The sequence below is a fragment of the Atractosteus spatula genome, chromosome 23 (genome assembly GCF_055471065.1).
Source record: "Atractosteus spatula isolate fAtrSpa1 chromosome 23, fAtrSpa1.hap1, whole genome shotgun sequence".
In the NCBI taxonomy this organism is placed as follows: Eukaryota; Metazoa; Chordata; class Actinopteri; order Semionotiformes; family Lepisosteidae; genus Atractosteus; species Atractosteus spatula.
In genome coordinates this window covers 747,568-765,806 of record NC_142728.1, presented here as the reverse complement: position 1 = coordinate 765,806, position 18,239 = coordinate 747,568, and the positions used below count along the sequence as shown (strand labels likewise).

The 18,239-nt window shown below is 47.0% G+C and overlaps 1 protein-coding gene across 2 annotated transcripts in view; it reads left to right on the top strand.

Moving 5' to 3' along the window:
- Window positions 1–18,239, top strand: part of LOC148815997 (early estrogen-induced gene 1 protein-like) — a 64,585-nt gene that overhangs the window by 34,254 nt on the left and 12,092 nt on the right. The window contains exons 1-3 of one of the 2 annotated variants that reach the window (XM_088940752.1): window positions 11,487–11,606; window positions 13,210–13,330; window positions 14,687–14,716. In XM_088940752.1, the coding sequence (XP_088796878.1) occupies window positions 13,268–13,330; window positions 14,687–14,716 (93 nt within the window). In that variant the 5' untranslated portion in view covers window positions 11,487–11,606; window positions 13,210–13,267. Of the gene's footprint in view, window positions 1–11,486; window positions 11,607–13,209; window positions 13,331–14,686; window positions 14,717–18,239 lie in introns of those variants that run through there. The other variant, XM_088940751.1, reaches the window with a different exon arrangement.

The following is an 18,239-nucleotide window of genomic DNA, read 5'->3' as shown; positions in this document are numbered from 1 at the left end:
AGGGAGTAGATGTTATAGTTAGGATTGAGCTGTGACCTGGGACAGATTATAGTGAACTTTGCACTGGAAGCAAATATGCACATATGGTCTTTTTCTTTCTTAAGCAAAATCAGATCCACTCCCCCCCACCCCGCTAAAACTGTGGCTATTAAGGTCCAGAAATCCAGCATTGGCAGTCTGAAAACCCCGTCCTGAAAGAAAGGCTACTGCAGGATCTCCCCCCAGGTGCACAGTATAGTAAACCCGCCGAGGAGTAGGGGGTCATTGTTTTCAACCTCGCTGTTGCTGGAGCCCCTGCTCTTGCTTTTTGTTTCCTGTCCTCTTCTCTTACTCCTGCTTCTAGAGAGCTGCAGGACACAGCACGGAGGAGGATTGTGATGGTGGCGTTTTCTTGCTGTGTCTTGGTGTTGATAGTGGAATCGAATGTCTGACTTGACTCATGGTCTGTAACATCGGAGGCAGCCGCGCTGTTGCCGGTGAGCGTGCAGACCGCTCGGGGAAAGCGACGTTCGTTTGGTTCTGCTCCAGCAGCTCGGTGAGAGCGCAGGCCCGCTGGCTGGTGAGGAGCCAGCTCCTAAACTCCTCGCAGCTGTGCCAAGTGAGCAAGGTGGTCCTCTTCCAGGAAGCCCCTGGCCCAGCTGGCGCGCCGCTGAGGAAAGTCCAGGGAGAGGGCTGGTTCATGGAGACGGGCGCACATCTGGGCTCGCGCCTGCGTATGACAAGGGCGCACAAGTGAAAAGGCATGTGAGAGCTGATCGGGTTTTTTTGGCCTTTTTCTGAGACTGACACGCATGCAGCTTCTCATTTGCATTTCCCCCACTCCCTGTCTCGTAATCTTCCCAGCTGCTTCTCGGCACCACAAGCATATCTGAGTCTTGCCCGGCTTTCAAATCCGCAATTAAGTCTTTAATTGAAAGGGGCTAATCGTTTTCGGTCTTGGAGGCCTTTTATTGAGTTTGCTCCACCGAAGTGTTACTGTTTGTGATACTTCCGAAGTTACTTAAGGGATCAACTTTATAAGAGCTGAAAACAATTAAAAAGGCCAAATGAAGAAATTTATTAACTGAAAACCCAGCAGGAACATGAGCTTGAATGATCTGAAATCCCCAGACACCAGATGTAAGAACCCTGGCTTTAAAGTGTTCAGCGTGTTGTTAGCCTGTAGAATTTTTAAATTTAAAAGGGCGTTTTAAAGAGATGGATAACTGTGGTTGTCTGGGTGTAAATGAATACGGTATACCAGAAAATCCATCTATTCTTTAACACTTATTCAGTTCAGGGTTACAGGGGAGTCAGAGCCTATCCCAGCTAGCAGCTGGCACAAGACAGACACGCACTGAGACGGAGCCAGTTGACCTCCCAGTATGTTTGTGGACTGTGGGAAGAAACCGGGGCACAATGGGGAAACCCATGCGAATGTGGGGAGAACATACAGACTCCACACAGACAGCACCGCAGGAACTGGGCACAGGCTCGGCACCAGGGCATGCCCTTACTAAAAATCAGCCTTTTCGGCCTTAAAATATCAACGGAAGCAGCATGTCTGTCTCCCAGACAAAAAATTCTGAATGGTCCAAATTGCTTTGGGCAATCGTGGGCAGGATCATTTGTTTTGTAGTGAAATATGCTTTGTTTCTAAAAGCAATTAAAGAGAGCATCTTAACATATGATGTGATCTTTTTCTCCTTATTGCTGGAAGTGTTGCTCCAGGGTCCGGTCAGCAGGGACGGGCGGGGTCACGGCATCACAAAGATGAAATTCTTCATGTGTTCTCCAACTGGACCGCTCCTCAACCCACATCGGCCGGCTTGAGACTCAAGCTCAAATGTTGAGTTTTGAATGGAGTTCTGGAAAGTGTTTTCTTCTGCAGCGGCTGAATTTTTTCTTTTGCCACATCAAAGATTTCTAGAAAGTTCCCGGGTCTGACCTACAGTGCTTACAGCTGTCATGGTTTGGGTCGAGCGTACCTCTGGCAAGGACCTTTACTTTGTTTATGGCTTTTCAAAGCTCGTGTTTCTCTTTCCATGTCGTGCGGCTCCCATTTCCCAGAGGAGCTGGGTTTGGGAAATTCTGGATTCTTTTGAGTTGGGGGGGGGGGAGGGGGATTGCAGGGAAGTGGGGGACTTTTTTGCCTGGACAGCCCCGAGACTTCCATGGCAGCTGACTCGGAAGAGAACCTGGAGGAGCTGGAGGAGTGCCGGCACTCCGAAAGATCCCACAAAAGCTGCTGACTTGTCATCGTGACTTACTGAATTTGGGAAGAATGCGCCGGCCTGCAGCTCCCCAGCCAGCCAGCCAGCTGCACGCTCAGAAGAGGAATGAAATTCGGGATCCGATGTTAGATGTAGTTTTGCGGTACATTTCTCTGGCTAAAAAAGCTTTTAATTTGTAGTGGTTGCTGGCAGCCATCTCCTTCAGTTTAGCCCCCATCTTTCTGAAGCGGAGCACTGTGGCCTTTCACCCTGTCTTGTGAGCCTGCCCGTGTGGAGGAATTTTTCTGGGGATTTCTGTTTGTCTTCGGCTAATCGCCCAGGGAGCAGATTGGATACAGATGCTGTCTCGGCCTGTGTGTGTGTGCGTGTGTGCGCACAGCCCTGTTAGTTTAATTGAACGTGCATGTTCGTGTCAGTTTGTCTCCGAGTGCCTGTTTTCCTACGTTTTTCGGGTGTTTGCCTGTGCGACTGTGTTTGCCTGCCCAGTGGGAAGCCTGGTTTTAACTTGAGGTAGAGCTGAGGGTGAACTGCTTCAGAAGAGCAGGCTATGTAGGAAGCTCTCAACAAATTGTGGATAAGAAAGACCACAAAAGAAGAGTTAAAAAATGGTGTATGAATTCTCTGAATTCAATTAAAATCACTTGTTTTTTATTTTTCCTCCTGGCTGAGAAGAAAGAATCCTTTACCCTCCGTACTTCCCTAAAAATACAAGAAAAGCCTGTAAGAGCCACGTCAGCACTTTTTTATGCAGAGAGGATCCAGCTACTAGCTCGTCTCAACGTTATTCGCACTGTGATCCTTCTCAGGCTGCAGGTTGCTGACGCCAGGGAAACTGAGCGTTTTCCGAATTCGATCGGAGACACCCAGTCTCCAATCTGGAGGAATGATCCCACATGAAATCGCTCCTTACTTTATGTCTTTGGCCAACGCTTGTATAAAAGGAGGCTTACAAAGGTTTAGACTGGTGATTTCAGGCTGTGTGCTACTCCCTGTTCAAATGTTCAGTTGAACATTTCATTCTTAGCTTCCTTGCAGAAAAATATTAACCTGGCGGTTGGAATAGGATAAGCTGGTTACGAATTATATAACGGCTTTCTAACTCGCAGCGCAAATATACCACAGATCCGCAGTCCTGCCTGGTTTCCAAAGGTGGGGACCATGATCACATGCTGTGACTCAGCTTGGTTTAAGCTTAACTGGTACATTGCATAACAGAATATGCCAGTTCAGGCTGTGTGTCCAGTGCTCAGGTGCGAAGCTGTAACCTTATTAAAGCCAGACTGTGCTGCATACCAGGCTGGTGTAGCTGCTGTTCAGGTATACAATAAAAGGAAGTGTGTAACTGTTATTGTGATACCTCACAAATGTAATTGAAAAATATACCATTGCTTGCTACGTGTTGGTGCATCTGAATCGTTTATTTGCAGCGGCTCCGTAGTCTTCTCCAGCCGGCCAGACGAAAGGAGGAACTGACAGGAAAACAGTCGTTTATTTTACAGTTTCATTAGGCATACGAGCTGCACGTGTGAGCTTTGACATGAGCAGTGGTGTGCAGAGGTCAGGGCTCCAGACTCATATCTGGAGGGTTGTGGGTTCAAATCTTCACTCGGATTGCTTCTGTAAAAAATCTCAGGTTTGTAAATGGGTTCAAATGCTTTTGGGGAAATATGCAGTGTTATTAGATTTGTTTTGTTAGAATGGAAAAATACCACAAATATTTAATAAATGTGTGTTCTTGTTCTTATAATATCTAATCTTAGATATTCTAACAAGTTCTTCAAAACTTTGCTTGTCCGGTTTTTGTTGAAGCTTACGAATCTATTGACTCTTTAGGAAGGGAAAGGATATTTAATTTGAACCCACATTGCCTTTTCTTTAAAACGTGAGCTCTGTGCTGCATGGAGAGGAGGGAGAGAGACGAGGTGGAGGAGTGAAGTCCTACAGAGACAGCTGTAAAAAACCAAGTGGAGAATGGGCTCTTTGAGCGCACACTAGTAATTTTGAAGGCTGGCAGACGGGGAAACCTCTTCTTCCCAATAGCAGACCTGTTATTAAGGCACTTTAAACCTCAATGAAACTTCTGTGCAGTCCGGCACTCACGTACGTAATAAGCAAATATTTCTGAAAGACTAAAAGGCTATTTCCTACAGAACAGGGCATGGGATGTGGCAGCTTCATTTTAAACAATAAACCAGCCGTAAAAGTGCTAATGCTCAGTGTTGTAGGACTGTACATCATGTACTCACATGCAGAATGGGCTGTGAAGCTAGGAGCATACTTTTTACAGATAAAACCTGTTACTGTCCTGTGGAAATCCATCTGCTTCATGAAAAGCTGGCACAGCAGTCAAGAGCAGCAAAACAGCTGAAGCTTCTGAACAGTAGCACATACCTACACTAGTCCCCAGCAGCAGTCCTGGATTTTTTGAGATGGGTCGTTTTGTATTTGGTTGTAGCATTAAGAAGGTCTCTTATAAAGAGAAACGCTGAGCTAGAAAACACTTGAAAGAGGTCCAAGGTGTTTATGTTGACACACCACTTAAATATAGCAATTAAAAATGCAAACAAAATGTACCTTTTTAGTCTTCAAGATCCTCAAAAGATATGAACAGAGTCAGCTCAGAAGATTTCTTCAGAATGGACACTGGCACACACAAACTGAGAGCTGAGAACAGTATTTTGGTCGTAGGGAACAAGCTACAGTAGTTGGGTTGAAGTCGATATCTGGTTTCTTTCAAGCAGTGGTAGGATTCTTCTGTTAACTGACTGTTAAACAAGCAAGACGGGACAAATAGTCTCCTCTGTCCTCTAGTTTGTAACCTTTCTAATGTTCTTAAAAAATGTTTTTTTTTTTGGCTGACCTAGGTTCTCCGCAAGGAGGTATCAAATCATTTCTTATTACGTTTCCAGCAGGTGAACACCCCCTCTTGGGTTTTCAGCTCCTTTGTCTAAAGCAAAATTGTTCCAAATTCCTTTCCAACAATCGGCCCATTCAGGGCCTGCTATTACCTTTCCCCCAGCGAAGAGCTTAACGAGCAGAGAGTTTCAGTGTGTGGGAGAGGGAGAGGAGAATGAGCTCGTCTCCACCTGGGGACACAAGTCCTGTAAATCCCCAGCTTGACCAGCTCGGTCCTGTCTCCACGCATCGTTCTAGATAGTACACAAGGCAGTCCTTCTGGGGTCAAGCAGCTTTGCGAAACAGGCTTTCATAACCAAGAGATCAAAGGTATCCAGGGCCCTGAGATCAAAGCTAACCAGGGCTGTCTTTAGAAAAAAAGGAAACTCTAATAACTAGTCATAACAGGCGCAAATACCCCTCTGTTGGACGAGCCTGTTGTAGTTATGGTTATGAAATGTCAAACTGTTTAGATTTAAAAAATCAGTTATGCCACTGGACTTGTATGTTTGTTAAACCCGCTTTCAGGGTTGTGGTTGCTGGTAACGTACACTTGGAAGAGCTTCTTGGGTGCATTTTTGAGAGTTCTCGAGAAGAATGTCCACGTTTGTCTGTGCATCCAGTTTTGTGTCCTAAATGCTTTTTTCTTGAACTCGTTTCCTTCCTTGTTTTATTACCGAGCTTGAAGCCTGTTGGTTGGACTTGATCAGCAGTTTTCAGAAGTGTCACTGCCTGTGTCTGGCATCATTACCGTGATCCATGTCTTTAAAGGCACAAGGACAAGAAAAACGACACAAGGGCTGCACACGAAAGGAGGCTTGGGCTTGTGATTCGTTTCCAGTTCTTTGTGAATTATTAGCATTATACTGAGAACTAGAACAAAGCAGCGTCTGCCAATCTCTGCCAAGACAAGCACATGCAGATGAGTACCTTAACACACAGCAGAAACAGAAATGCCACCGTAAAGCTGCCCGGGTGAGTTTGTAGTGTCCTGGACCTCAGGTTCATGGACTATTTCGTTTTCTCCTGCAGGTGATCGTGAATGCCGCGTGGAGACCCTAACTCTGGGATCAGGTGTAGTGGAGTATAAATACGGGATGTTTTTTTGCAGAGAATGAAAAATGCAAAAGCTGCTTTACTTTTTCTGTCCCACTTTTAAACACGCCTTATCTCAAAATGAGCATGAAGTGCCATTTTGGAGCCTTGGATTCTTGTTTAATAATTTTTTTGTTCATTCAAAATATACAGGTCCCATGGGAAATGGTCTCTGAGATTCCAGTGTTCCCAGCCCTGCCTGTCTTTCCCAGCTGTGCTGATTATATGTCCCTGCAGCCCGTTCGGCTCTCGTCGCCGGACTTCCCAGGCCCTCGGTCCGTAATTTGCAGTGGCGGCTCTGTAATTAGCTGTGTAATAACCTGCTGGAAGCATGGAGCACCGCGGGTGTTGGGATGAGGTCGCTGCGTCTGTCGTACAGTAGCTAGTGGCAAAGGGCAAGGGGCAGCACTCCCAGCTCCAAGTCGCAGACCACACCTTCTTATTTTTAAATGCAATCTCCCTTTTTTAGCACACAGAAAAGTGTACAGTATAATTGCAAGCCCTCAGGAATAATCTCAGTGCTGTAAGCCATTATTGCTGACATTCCCTACATCCTGCAGTTTTGCACAGATAACCTATATTATACTATATATATAGCAGTAGGTGGTTACGTGCTTCTGTGTGTCTTGTCTTCTCACAGCTGTGCTGCGTTAATGTTTTCTTCATTCTTGATTTAATAAGTTGTTCATCTTTTTTGTTTTAACCGTACAATCAGATTTAAGATATCATCAGTGTGACAGAATAATTTTTCTGTTATACAATATCCTGGAAGTATGAATTAACATCCCATCTAAAGATTACTGTGGTTTATGCAAGTGTGTGTTGCAGTTTATCTTTTAAATGTAACCAAGCAGCAAATTAGGCTTTCACCCTTCTCTGCCTGTCTGGAAAAATCCGAGCCCCGTGCATTTCCCCTTTTCTTTTGTTTTGTTGTCATCTGTCAGAACGTTTTTCTGTCATGAGAGTCCTCTTTCAGCCAATTTAAGCTCATTTTCCCTCAGTGCGATTGTTCTGCTTCGCATCCTTTTAAAGGAGAAACTCCTTAGAAGTGTAATGAAAACCACAGCGATCAAAAGATAGATTATTTCCTAAACCAGTGGAGCAAGAAAGCTGTTTAAACAGTGCAGTCAGTGTTTTGGAAGCTGACTGCTGGACATCGCTAAAGTCAGGGGGTTTGATGTACAAATATGGGCGCTAGTTAATGATTGTGCGTTGTCACGTGAGGCACCTCTGGACACTACGCAAGCTGAGGTTGTGATGTCATGGTGATGGCAAAGGGTTTGGCTGGATTTAAAGGTGTTTTTCTTCCAGAAACGTGAGAGATCAACAGAGGACAAACAGCAAAGACCCATGACTGGAGTCACAGAAGTGTCAAGGTGTTGTGAAGCCGATCTCCTGCAGTTTTGAGAGAGTGGGGCGGTACTGTAAAAGACCATGGTCACAGCGGTGCGGAGACAGTCACTGCTTCCTAGAACAGTTTCCAGAACAGTTACCATCAATACTTCCCATCAGTGCATCAGGGCAGGACAGCAGCACTGCTGCTTCACTCTCTCTTGGGTCCCGGGTTCAGCTCCGGGAAACCTTCTGCATGGAGTTTGCATGTTACACCATGACCTCCAGGGAACTTTGCTTTCAATTCAGACAATATGCAACATGAATTTTAGGTTTTAATCTTGAAGATCTGATTGGTGCAACCGTTCGTGCTACTTTAAGGGTCATACAGTTTCCAGTCATGTGGTTCTTGAGCCTTTGTGAAACTGGGACTAAAGAAATAAAAAGCAGCAGCAACAACAACCATTCCACCAAAGAGGGAATTGAGACATTTAAGGATGCAACAGCAGAAAGGGACCGAGAAGCATGTCTATCAGTAGTTCAAAGGATCTTGTCAAGACCAGGTTCCTTGCGGTTTTGTAGGAGGGGTGTGTTGTGTTCGTTCATCTGCTGCAGGGTGAAAGAGCACAGTGGAGGCTTGAGTGTTTGGCTTCCGATCACCATGGAGACAGTAACGGCAGCAGTTGTCTTTGCTGCTGCTACAGGACAGGTGGGCTCAGTCACTAGTGTGGCGCGTCAGTAGTGAGCTGCCTCCTCCTGCTTTCCCATCAGCCTCCAGCGACGCCCTGAGCCAAAAGCAGGCTGTTAAGAGCAGTGAGCTTTGGGAAAACCTGTTTTCAATGAAAAAAAGTTGAAGATAAAAATATAAATGTCGGTTATAATGTCTTAAAAAACCTTGTGAAGGTGTGCATAACAAAGCTTGATCTGGCCTGGTCTTTGTGTATCAGCTCACTAGGAAGTAGAATATTATCGGCTAGAATCGAAATGCCACTCGGGACATTGCCAGCTTTGTCTTGGGTGGGTACGGAGTTTGCATCTTCCTTTTCACCGCAGCTGGTTGTTCAGGTTCAGCCCAGTCGGAGCTATATTCCTGGTTTAATTTGGAACTCCGAAAGGGTGATGTCTGACATGGCAGTCAGTTACCATCGTCTGGAACAAAAAACACCCGCCTCTGTCAAACCTGGAAACCTCTGCAAAGATGGCTGGCCTTGCAGGACTCGGAGCCGGGGGCAGTGGGGAAATGTGAAGTTAGAGGCTTGCTTTGGGCTGGGCATGAGCCTCTCAGGTGGGGGGGGTGTGTTGTGCGGGTATAATGAAGCACACGTAAAGCAGAGTTTTCCCTTCTCTCAGATCGCGAGCTGTCCGACCTGCCCGGAATCCCTGAACACACAGAGGGTAAAGAGGAGGTGACACTTTCTCGTGAAGCTGCAGGAATGGAGACGAATGCCAGTCTGCTTGTAATACTGACAGGGCAGCGTCCTCTGTACCACTTGTCAATTGTGCTGTTAATGTTGAAGCAATCCTTCACTCTGCTCTTTAGTTGCCTGTACAAACACATTAGTACATTTTACAAGCTCATTTAAGTGAAGCTGTTCTGCGTTGACGTAGCTAACGGAGCATCTAGGTTTTCTAATTAGACATTAAGATGTTTCAGTGTTCCTAGTGAACACGCTCAACTCTGCACATTTTGATTTTTTTAAAGCAATGTGCAGATTTGACTAGGACTCTTTGCCAAGAGTGTCTATTTTTGTTGTTTTATTAAATACCTGCCTAAGATGGAGAACCTGGTTGCTATACTCCTGTCTATAAGTACTGTCCCCCCAGGGCCTGCCAGGCGCACGACTCGGCAGAGTCTCTGCACTGCTCTGTCATGAAGCAGAGGGGTGACCCTGCAGCTGGGGCAGGCTGACCCCCGCTGTCCAAGTCTCAAGGAAGGCACGTGCTGTAGGAGAAAAGATAATTTATTTCCCTTTCCTTAGACGCAACAGGGCTTTTCTCGCAGTCCACATTGAGGCAAGGAATTAATTTATGTTCAGCTGCACAGATCCAGGATAAGAAATAGCAGGTATAAGCAAACACAGCTGCCTCCAGCTCCTGTCCTCTCCGCAAGGTGCAGAGCTCTGTGGTATTCTTCTGTGTATTCACCCTTCACAAGCTCTGCGCTGCCTGTATCGTGCTTTTACTCTTGGTTTTCATCTTGAATACCAAGGATCCTTTGAGTATAACACAATGAATGCATTTCTTAATTCTTAATCGGCCTTTAGATTCTGTTCGTCATACTCTGCACGAGGCCAAGCTCCTGCAGTTTTGATGGGTTTGTGTCTGCTTCGTTTTGTGCTTGGTATTTTATCTGAGCAAATGATTTTGCTCATTTTAAGACAACATGACTGCCTTTCCCCCTGTGCCTGGTTGCAGCGATTGCTAGTGTCTGCTTCCTGTGTCTGCAGGTGCTCGATGTGTACACCAGCTTCTCCTGGTTTGGGGTCCCTGTGGAATATGGGGGGAATATCTGAACTTTAAGAGAAACACTAATTGCTCTGTGTTTGCCTGTTCTGTCTGTTTTTATTCAAACTCTCAGGGTCTGAATGAAAAACAAACATGCGTTTAGAGAACCGTTTGCATCGCGGTGGGAGAGAGCAGCCTGCAGGCAACTCAAGGCCTTCTTTTTTTTTTTTAGTTACATAACACACCTTTTCCCTCGCTGTCGTGCGAGATCTGGAGTGAGCAGCAGGTCTCTTTCAGTAGCGGAAGGTGGTTTCTCCATAGCAACAGATCTCTGCGCGAGTGCGGGGAGCAGAGGTGTGGCCTATAAGGTGTACTTGTTCCGTCGCTTTTGAGCAAGAACGCTTCAGGCTCTTTACCAACCGCGCCATAATCGCACGACGTCTGAGTGCTCGTCGGCTATTCTCGCGCATGTTACTGCTGCAGAACCTCTGCTCCCTTGTCCCTGCAGCAGACAGCCGCTGCCCTAGAGCAGCGATCTCGTTCCGTCTTTGCTCAGATTCCACCCGTGCCGCTGCAGGGCTGGCCTGTGCCGGGACGGGTGGGCAGCGTGTACTGCAGGAGGGTGCGTACTGGTTACTATGAGCACCCCCGTGTGCTCCATAGTGGGGGGGCACCCTTGTCAAGTGGCCAGTGACCGGAGCAGGGGGCCGGCTGATGGTCGGAGAGGTAGCCGAGGAAGCCCAGCCCAGCCCGGCTCGGGTACGGGATGTGTTCAGCAGCACTGAGGCCGAGGGAACCTGTCTGTGCGGCAGCTTGCCTCCGTGGTCACGTTGCGGAACAGCGTGTTCCTGCAGCCCTGCGCTGCCCAGAGCCGCTCAGCCTGCCTGTTCACAGCCTCTTCCCGTCCTTGACTCACCTTTCACTGGGCACAGCAGCACTGCAGGGCGAGACGGGCCTCCTGGCCCGGTAAAGCCTTCCGCTGCTCTTCACAAGCTGTGAGAGCCCGGCGGCCATCCCACCCCTCTGATTGCTAATGACCTCACCGGCCCCGCCGCGATTCGCCCTCTTCAGGGTGACAGGATCTTGTAACGTGGTGTTGTTGTGCAACGCCATGAGAAACGTCTCGTTCTGGAAGGTCATAGCATTGCATCACTGAGGAATAGCTCTGTGGTAAGATTGCCCAGGGAAACATGCGGATTGAACATAGTTGGAGCAGAAACAATTCGTTGCATGTTTGGGGGGGGGGAAAAAAAGATGTTTCTTTTTATCTTAATGGCTAACTGGCTCTTATCTCCATTTCTTTCACTTCTATCTTTGTTGTGCTTCTGTTTTTGTGATTCTCATGTCTACAGCAAACATTGTGGCTAGACCAGACTTACTCCAGTTTTTATGTTAAGTAACAATAACTTGGACTGTACGACGTGAATTTAACCAGATCAGTTTACAGAGGCTCTTCACCATTGCCCCTGCAGAGCACACGTACTACATCAGGAGTGAGTACAGCTCTTCCGGAGGGTGGGAGCCCAGCACACTGGACATCAGCGTGTCCACAGCCGGCCACATGCCTGAACAGGGATCATCCCATCAGCAGCTCCCCCTTCCTTGAGCCTCGAAGCCAACAAATAGGTCAATATAAATATCTTCATTAAGCTGTGCGCATAGGAGACACAGCAGGACCATTGTGCAGAAGGGAAAGATTCCCTTCTTTTTCCCCACACTCTCCCAGAGGGCCCGAAAGTGCCAAAGGAGCCTTTGAAAAGAGCTATAGAAAGACAAAGGGAGTCACCACAGGGGCCTAGAATGTTCTTTCTCCCAGTATCACACGACGATTGGTCTGGCTGTGAAAGCAAGCTGTACAGTACATTGAAGTGGGTGTGCCAGCCATTACTGCCTGTCATAAATTTATTTCAGGATTCCCTGAGCTCTCCTGTCTCACACAACACCGAGCCAAAGTGTTTCCTCAGAGTAATGTACAGCCCTGTGATCTTCGGTTCAGGATTTAGTTCAGAAAAGTGATCAAAACAGTCTCTCTTTCCAAGTACAGAGATTGTGTTGGAAAACAGGCCAGTGTTATAGCATAAAGGGCAGAGAGAAGATGGAAACATCAGGGAAGAAAACAGGGAGGGGAGATTAAAACATATTCGTTTTAGTCTCCTAAAGTGTCGTTTTGGATTTTGAGATGTTTTAATACTAAGAGCGAGGACAGCCGGGGGGAATTACAATCCCCGTTATTGATTTTTTTCGGTTTTGTTTACCGGAAAAGGCCTCATGCTGCCGTGTACAGTGTCCGTGGCAACAGCCCACACACTCTTTAAACAGGGAAGTGTGGAAGCAGGCAAACTTCCTGCGTCATCACAGCCTGAGAAAAAACTTCTTGTAATCCTTGTAATTATTGCTGTGGCATAATCTGTACCTTCCTCTGCAATTTAGAGAGAATAAATCCATTTTTTTTTTGTTGACGCAGAAGCAGGTAAAAAACTTAGTGCAGCTGTGAAGAACAGTCTTTAGCCACAGCTTTTTTTTTAACAAAAGAATGTGTTCTGTCTTGGGAGAAAAAAAAAGATTGTCCATTTAGAAATTTAGGAGAACCTTTCATTTTGACTACCAATATATAATCAGCCGTCTCTTTGTTTGGCATTTGTCCCTGCAGTTGTGTTTTTTGAAAACCACTACAACCCGTTTTAGGGGTGCCCAGAGGGTTAGTAAAAGTAAGAAACAAGATGTTAAGTTTTTTTTTGAACAGGGAAAATATTGCCTGTGACGTCAGTAATATAAAGTGTGCTGAAATAATTGAATATGGGAAATATTTTATACAGTCCAGGTTTTCTGTTCATCTTTGCATTCTTTATCTGCTTAAGACGAGAGTTCCCCAGCAGCCGAACAGCAGGGACTTGTGTTCACTGGCCTGTCTGCTCTTCCCTGGGTGAGGGGCTCTCTCCCACTGTGACTCTACTGACAGATGTTACTGTACGGCCTGGGGGCTCTCCTCCACGCCCCTGTGTTACTAGTTGAGCACAGGTATTTGGGGCACCAGCTGCCGGCACATGTGGGGGCAGAATGGAGGTATGTAGTGCCGGAGCTCAAACAGTGCCCCAAGAGAACCGCATTACGCCAAGAGAGAAAAGTCACTTGGGTTGTGACGAACGAGTGCAGTGAGGGGAACGATGGGGAGGACCGTGATCTGCCCTGGGTTCGTTACCGATGAGCGTGCCATCTGCTTCTCTTGCAGAGAGGAGGTGCAGGAGAACTGCGTTCGCTGGAAGAAGAAGTTCTCCTTCGTGTGCAAAATGAGCGCCAACTCCACCACAGGCGTCCTGGACCCCTGCATCTGCCGAGTGTCTGTCCGCAAGGTGAGGCACTCGAACCCGGGCTCGCTGGAACCGGGGGTGTGAGGCCTGGTCAGCGTGCTGGTTTCTCGCCCTTCTGACGATGCTATTGATCATGTAGAAGCTTTTGATCCACCTGGCTGCGGATTCGCCTTACTCTGCACTGGTGGGAGAAGCAGCACATCTCTCGCAGATGTCACTACAAGCCTGAGCACAGCCAGAAGATCACAGGGGTCAGGGTTTGCCAGAAGCCCTGCTGGCGCTCTGCCACTTGTACGCCATGAACTCAGGAGAATAGTGAGATGGCATGGACATGGTAAAGGACATGATTAAGTTCTGGCTACCAGAAACCTGCTAACACTAAAGTAGAACACGCCTTGTCCTGAATTGACTGCTTTTCCCTTACAGTCTGCTATGAAAGTTGCACATGATGGTCAACTCCATTACTGGTACTTAATTGATTTTTGCTGAAGACTCGTTCAACTGAACAACTGTAGAGATGTTTTTAGGAGATTGGACTATATGGTAAAAGAGAAATTGATTCTTGTTTTATGTACAGCCCCATCTCCATGCCAGGAATAGAATTAGCGCACAGTGGAAAATAACATGACCCAGCAGAAAGACGTGATGGTGGCTTTAAATGGTGTCAAGACTGTAAGTCCAGGTCACAAAGTATACCTGATGGGCAGCTCCTCTTCTGAAACTGCAGCTGTCAGGGTAGAGTATTCACTATGCGCTGGATAAAGGGCTTCTTATCGCACAGCTTTGGAATTAAAGTTGCTTTATGGCAAACAAAACCTTTTTATGAATATATCTTCAAACGCAAGGGTGTGAAGAGGTCTCACACCTTTATTTTTGGCATCCTGAAAAAGATAATTCTGTTTAAGACCTCTACACCTGTAATATATCATTAGCAACCACATATTGCCGGTAATCACAATGCAACCAAAGCCAATGAGGATGTTTACTTGTACTTTAAGATTCCTAATTTTTCTGTTAACCTTATGAATGCAAGAGAGGTCATAATTTTGAGAGCATTATTAACATTTTTTGTCTTATATAATCCAACTTGCTTGTTTTTGCATCCACTCTTAACTATATTCTATTGTACCTGTGAAACAGTTACTGTTGTATACAATTATAAATGTGAGGACAGTGTAGTATGGTTTGGTGAAATTGCAGTTAACGGGGAAAATAAGCTCTTACATAGTACAAAGGCAAGGACAATGATCAATATGAGCATGGTAGAGAATTGCTGTAAAATATATTCTGCACAATTCGACTTCAATAAACTTTTCTAATGGGACAGTGGAAAAAGTCATTTCTAATGTTAAGCACTGCGTGTAAGAGATTCATTCCCTCTTCCTGTTTGTGTTGCAGGAACTGAAAGGAGGAAAGACGTTCTCTAAGGTAAGAGTCCAGCCTTGATCCCGCCTCTCTCACCCCTCTCTCACCCGCGGCAGGGCGCTGGTGTGAAACGCTGTTTCTTCCTGCCGGACGCCGGACGCGCAGCTTGAGTCCGATATTACACAACACAGGAGGCAGGGATGTACAGAGGTCTGTGGCAAGGAAGAGGAGATTTTTCCACCGTTAGGGAAGCACCATGGCTACGCACGAATGTTTTTGTTTTCCCACGCTGGAACACGAATTTCCTCAGTCATGTCAAAAATCCTCCATCTGCTTGACATTATTCGGTTTTCTGCAGCTTTTTTTTATCTTGGGCTTCAAGTTACATGATTTCAGGGAAAGAAGAAGGAATTATATTCTATTCTATTCTCCTTTTACGTCACTTGTACTGTAGACCCCAAATAAGACAGATTTTTGTGCAAAGTGCTTTGAATCCTATGTTTTGAATAAACTCTAGGTTTTGTTGGAAAGAGCTTTCAAATTTTCTTCACTGTTGCCCTTGTTAGAAAAGTTACAAATTGAAGTTGTTTAATTTAGGTTCATTTTAAAGATTTTTTACAAGTTATTTCATTATAATTTGCCCTTTAACAGGTCTGCTAAGCACTTCACCCCTGAGAATCTATGGCCTGTAAGTGAGCCCCTTTGCTCAGACCAACAGATCATTTGCTGTATTGATCTTGTTGCGTCTGGTTTGCTGTCCCTGGTGATCCAAGATTATTATCCAAATCAATCAAGTCTATCTCTCCTTCTTAAGACAGTGCATTAACTGTGGGTGTGAACAGAGGCCTCTGGGGAAAGATCTTCAGGATAAGATGATGACTATGCCTCCGGTCCTCTTACACTACGTCTTGGGAAATAAGGCAGGGCAGGGTTATCAGTGTGACGTGATAATGTGGATCTAGAATGAGAAAGAGGTCTGCATTGCACACTGCAGCTTGAACTGATAGAGGCGTTCCACAACTTGAGCTCAGAAGCAAGAACAGCAGTGAATCAATATTTGCATTCAGCCAAAAACAAAGTTGCAGATCATTATAAAGCAAATGAAGGTCAATAGCTTATCTCCTCGATTGTTTTGTAAAGGTCTGATATCTGATGCGAGTGTGCCGATGTCACAGGCAGGGGTTTGTGCTGTTCCGCTGGGGGGAAGCCTTTTGAACTCGGTTCTCGTCGAGCAGTTTACATTCCCGAAAAACTACAAGGGGGCTTCGTGGGAGCTGTAAGAAATTTGTGCTTATATTTTTTATATCGTTTGCTTGAGACTGATCGGATATCTTCTGTGTGTGTCTGGTCTAGCTGCACGCTGTAGAGCTTCAGTGTAGTGTAGCGGTGGAACAACTATAAAAGTCCCACCTTGAGGTCCGGACATTCCTTGAAGCCTCCTCCTCACAGTGAGCTTTGTTCCCGGGAGGGAGAAAGCAGCAGCTCACAGATGCGCTCCCTGCTGACCCCTCTCGCCTCGTATCTGCCCGTAGGGTGGACTTCAAAGCCCCTGGCTCCTCCCCAGGTCTTCTCCGTGTCCCGGGAAGAGGCTGCATGCCTGTCCGGGTCTGTCTGTGCGTGCTCCCCTCTCGCCCCTCTCGCCTGTAGTCGCCTGTAGTGGAAAATGGCAGCCTCTATCACCTCTGGAATGCAGTGATCCCTGGGGAGATCAGGAGTGCTGAAAGAGGTGAAAGCAGCTTAAAGTCTAAACAGATGGCTCCTACATTCCTCCCTCGGACTGTCCGGCAGCGCTTGGGATGGGGGCTGGTAGTGGGGGGGTAATTGTATTCTGGGTGACCCTGTTGTTTTGTTGGGTGGTTCGGTAGGAAACACTTTCTGAAAGAAGCGCTTTCTTTGGAACTCGCATGTGAGATACCGTGGAGTGGGTAAAAAAAAAAGTCTTGTGAAGCAGGATGGAAGACAGCATTTGTTTGATGAGTCAAAGTTTCACAGAATCAAGACTTTCAGAGGCGTTCCTATAATTTAACCTTGACCTCCATTTCCAGACTGACCTGGAGGTATAGACTGAGTTACAGAAGCACAGGTGATTGAGTTTTCCATGTCTTAACATCAGCAGATCTTATCTGAAAAGGCGTGTGCTGGCATGCGGTCGGTACTGACGTTGTGTTGAGCAGTGACATTGGGGGTTTCTAGTGCGCTAGAGCTCTCCTTGGCTGGTTTTGTGACTGCTTGGGAACTGTACTGGGAGCCAGTAAAGGTTAATTTAAACACTTTCTGCGCTGCCAGTATAACTATGACAAAGCACGTGATTTCCCGTAATGCTCTGTTTAACTCGCCTCTGCCCCCCAGTGGTATAATGTGATCATCGCGCTGTGCCTGTACACAGGTGCCCATACTCCCAAAGAACCTTGTTAATACAAAGGTGTTCTTTTCAGCAGACGCCCAGCAGCCACAGACTTGACTGGCTGTTTAAATGACCTGCCAGTAGAGCCAAGAGGAAACTGCCAGGAGAAGGGTCATTTCTGGCTGAAGGATGTTCTCTTTCCAGCCCCTCCTCTGCCCTGCTTCCTTCGCGGGTTATCAGAGCCCGTCGAGCTGCTCCGCGCCCCAGTCCCGAGAGGCTGGCTGCACGTGGGCTCTTTCCGAGACCTGCTCGGTCCTGCCAGATCACAGGAGCGGGGGGGCCAGCCGTGAGCTGGATTCCAGGGCTTGACACGTCTTCAACACGAACCCCGTGTGTTGGGGGTCGCGCGGGGCTCTTCCCTCTCGGTTTCTGCTCACCGGCCAGTGCCCCTGCCCTCTCTCCCGGAGCCAGTGTGCCACGCTCTTCCGATGGCGGACTCCAGGGCTGCCTTGTCACTTGGGGCACTGACCCGGTGTTCCGAGCAGAGAGCTGGGAAGGGAAAGGAGAAAACGTGAAAGTGTCTGGGAGCAGACCATGCAGGAGCTAATCCTGAGACTTCATCTACGCCGCTTTCTTCAAGAGACCGTGTGGAGAGTGTGACTTTATTCCACACTTACCTCTTCCTTGCCCGTGTTAGGCCTCTCGGTGAATTTACTCCCTCTGGGGAGCTGCGGATCCCATTCGTGATTAAAAAGCACCCAGCAGTGCAAGTATTCAGCGTTTGGCATTGTGCACAACTGAACAACCGGAGGCAGGGAGCGCTTTGTGATTTTCCTAATGGAGTGCGTTTCACGGATCGCCAGCCTTCTCCTGCTCCCAGGCCCTCGATTGCATAACCTGGCTGTAAAACGTTAACCCTTGGTTGGCTGCTGCGTTGGATCAGCCCCGATCCTCCTGTACCCTCTCCTGAGAACTGTGCAAGCACTGAGTGGAATGGAGTCAAACTACATTAACTGGTCGTTTGATAGAGGAGAAGCACACTGAAAATGGACACAGTGCAGTCTGGAAATGTATTAGACAGTACTCTTTCACCTGAAGTTAAAGTTACTGTTCTCCCCCATAGCGAGAATTTGCTTTACTCGATGGTAGTGGTGCTTGTTTTTCCGAGCGGGCTGTGCTGCCTTCAGGTTTAGTAAGGGTCACACAAGGGGTGATGGGTGACCCTTAGTGTAATGCGGTAAT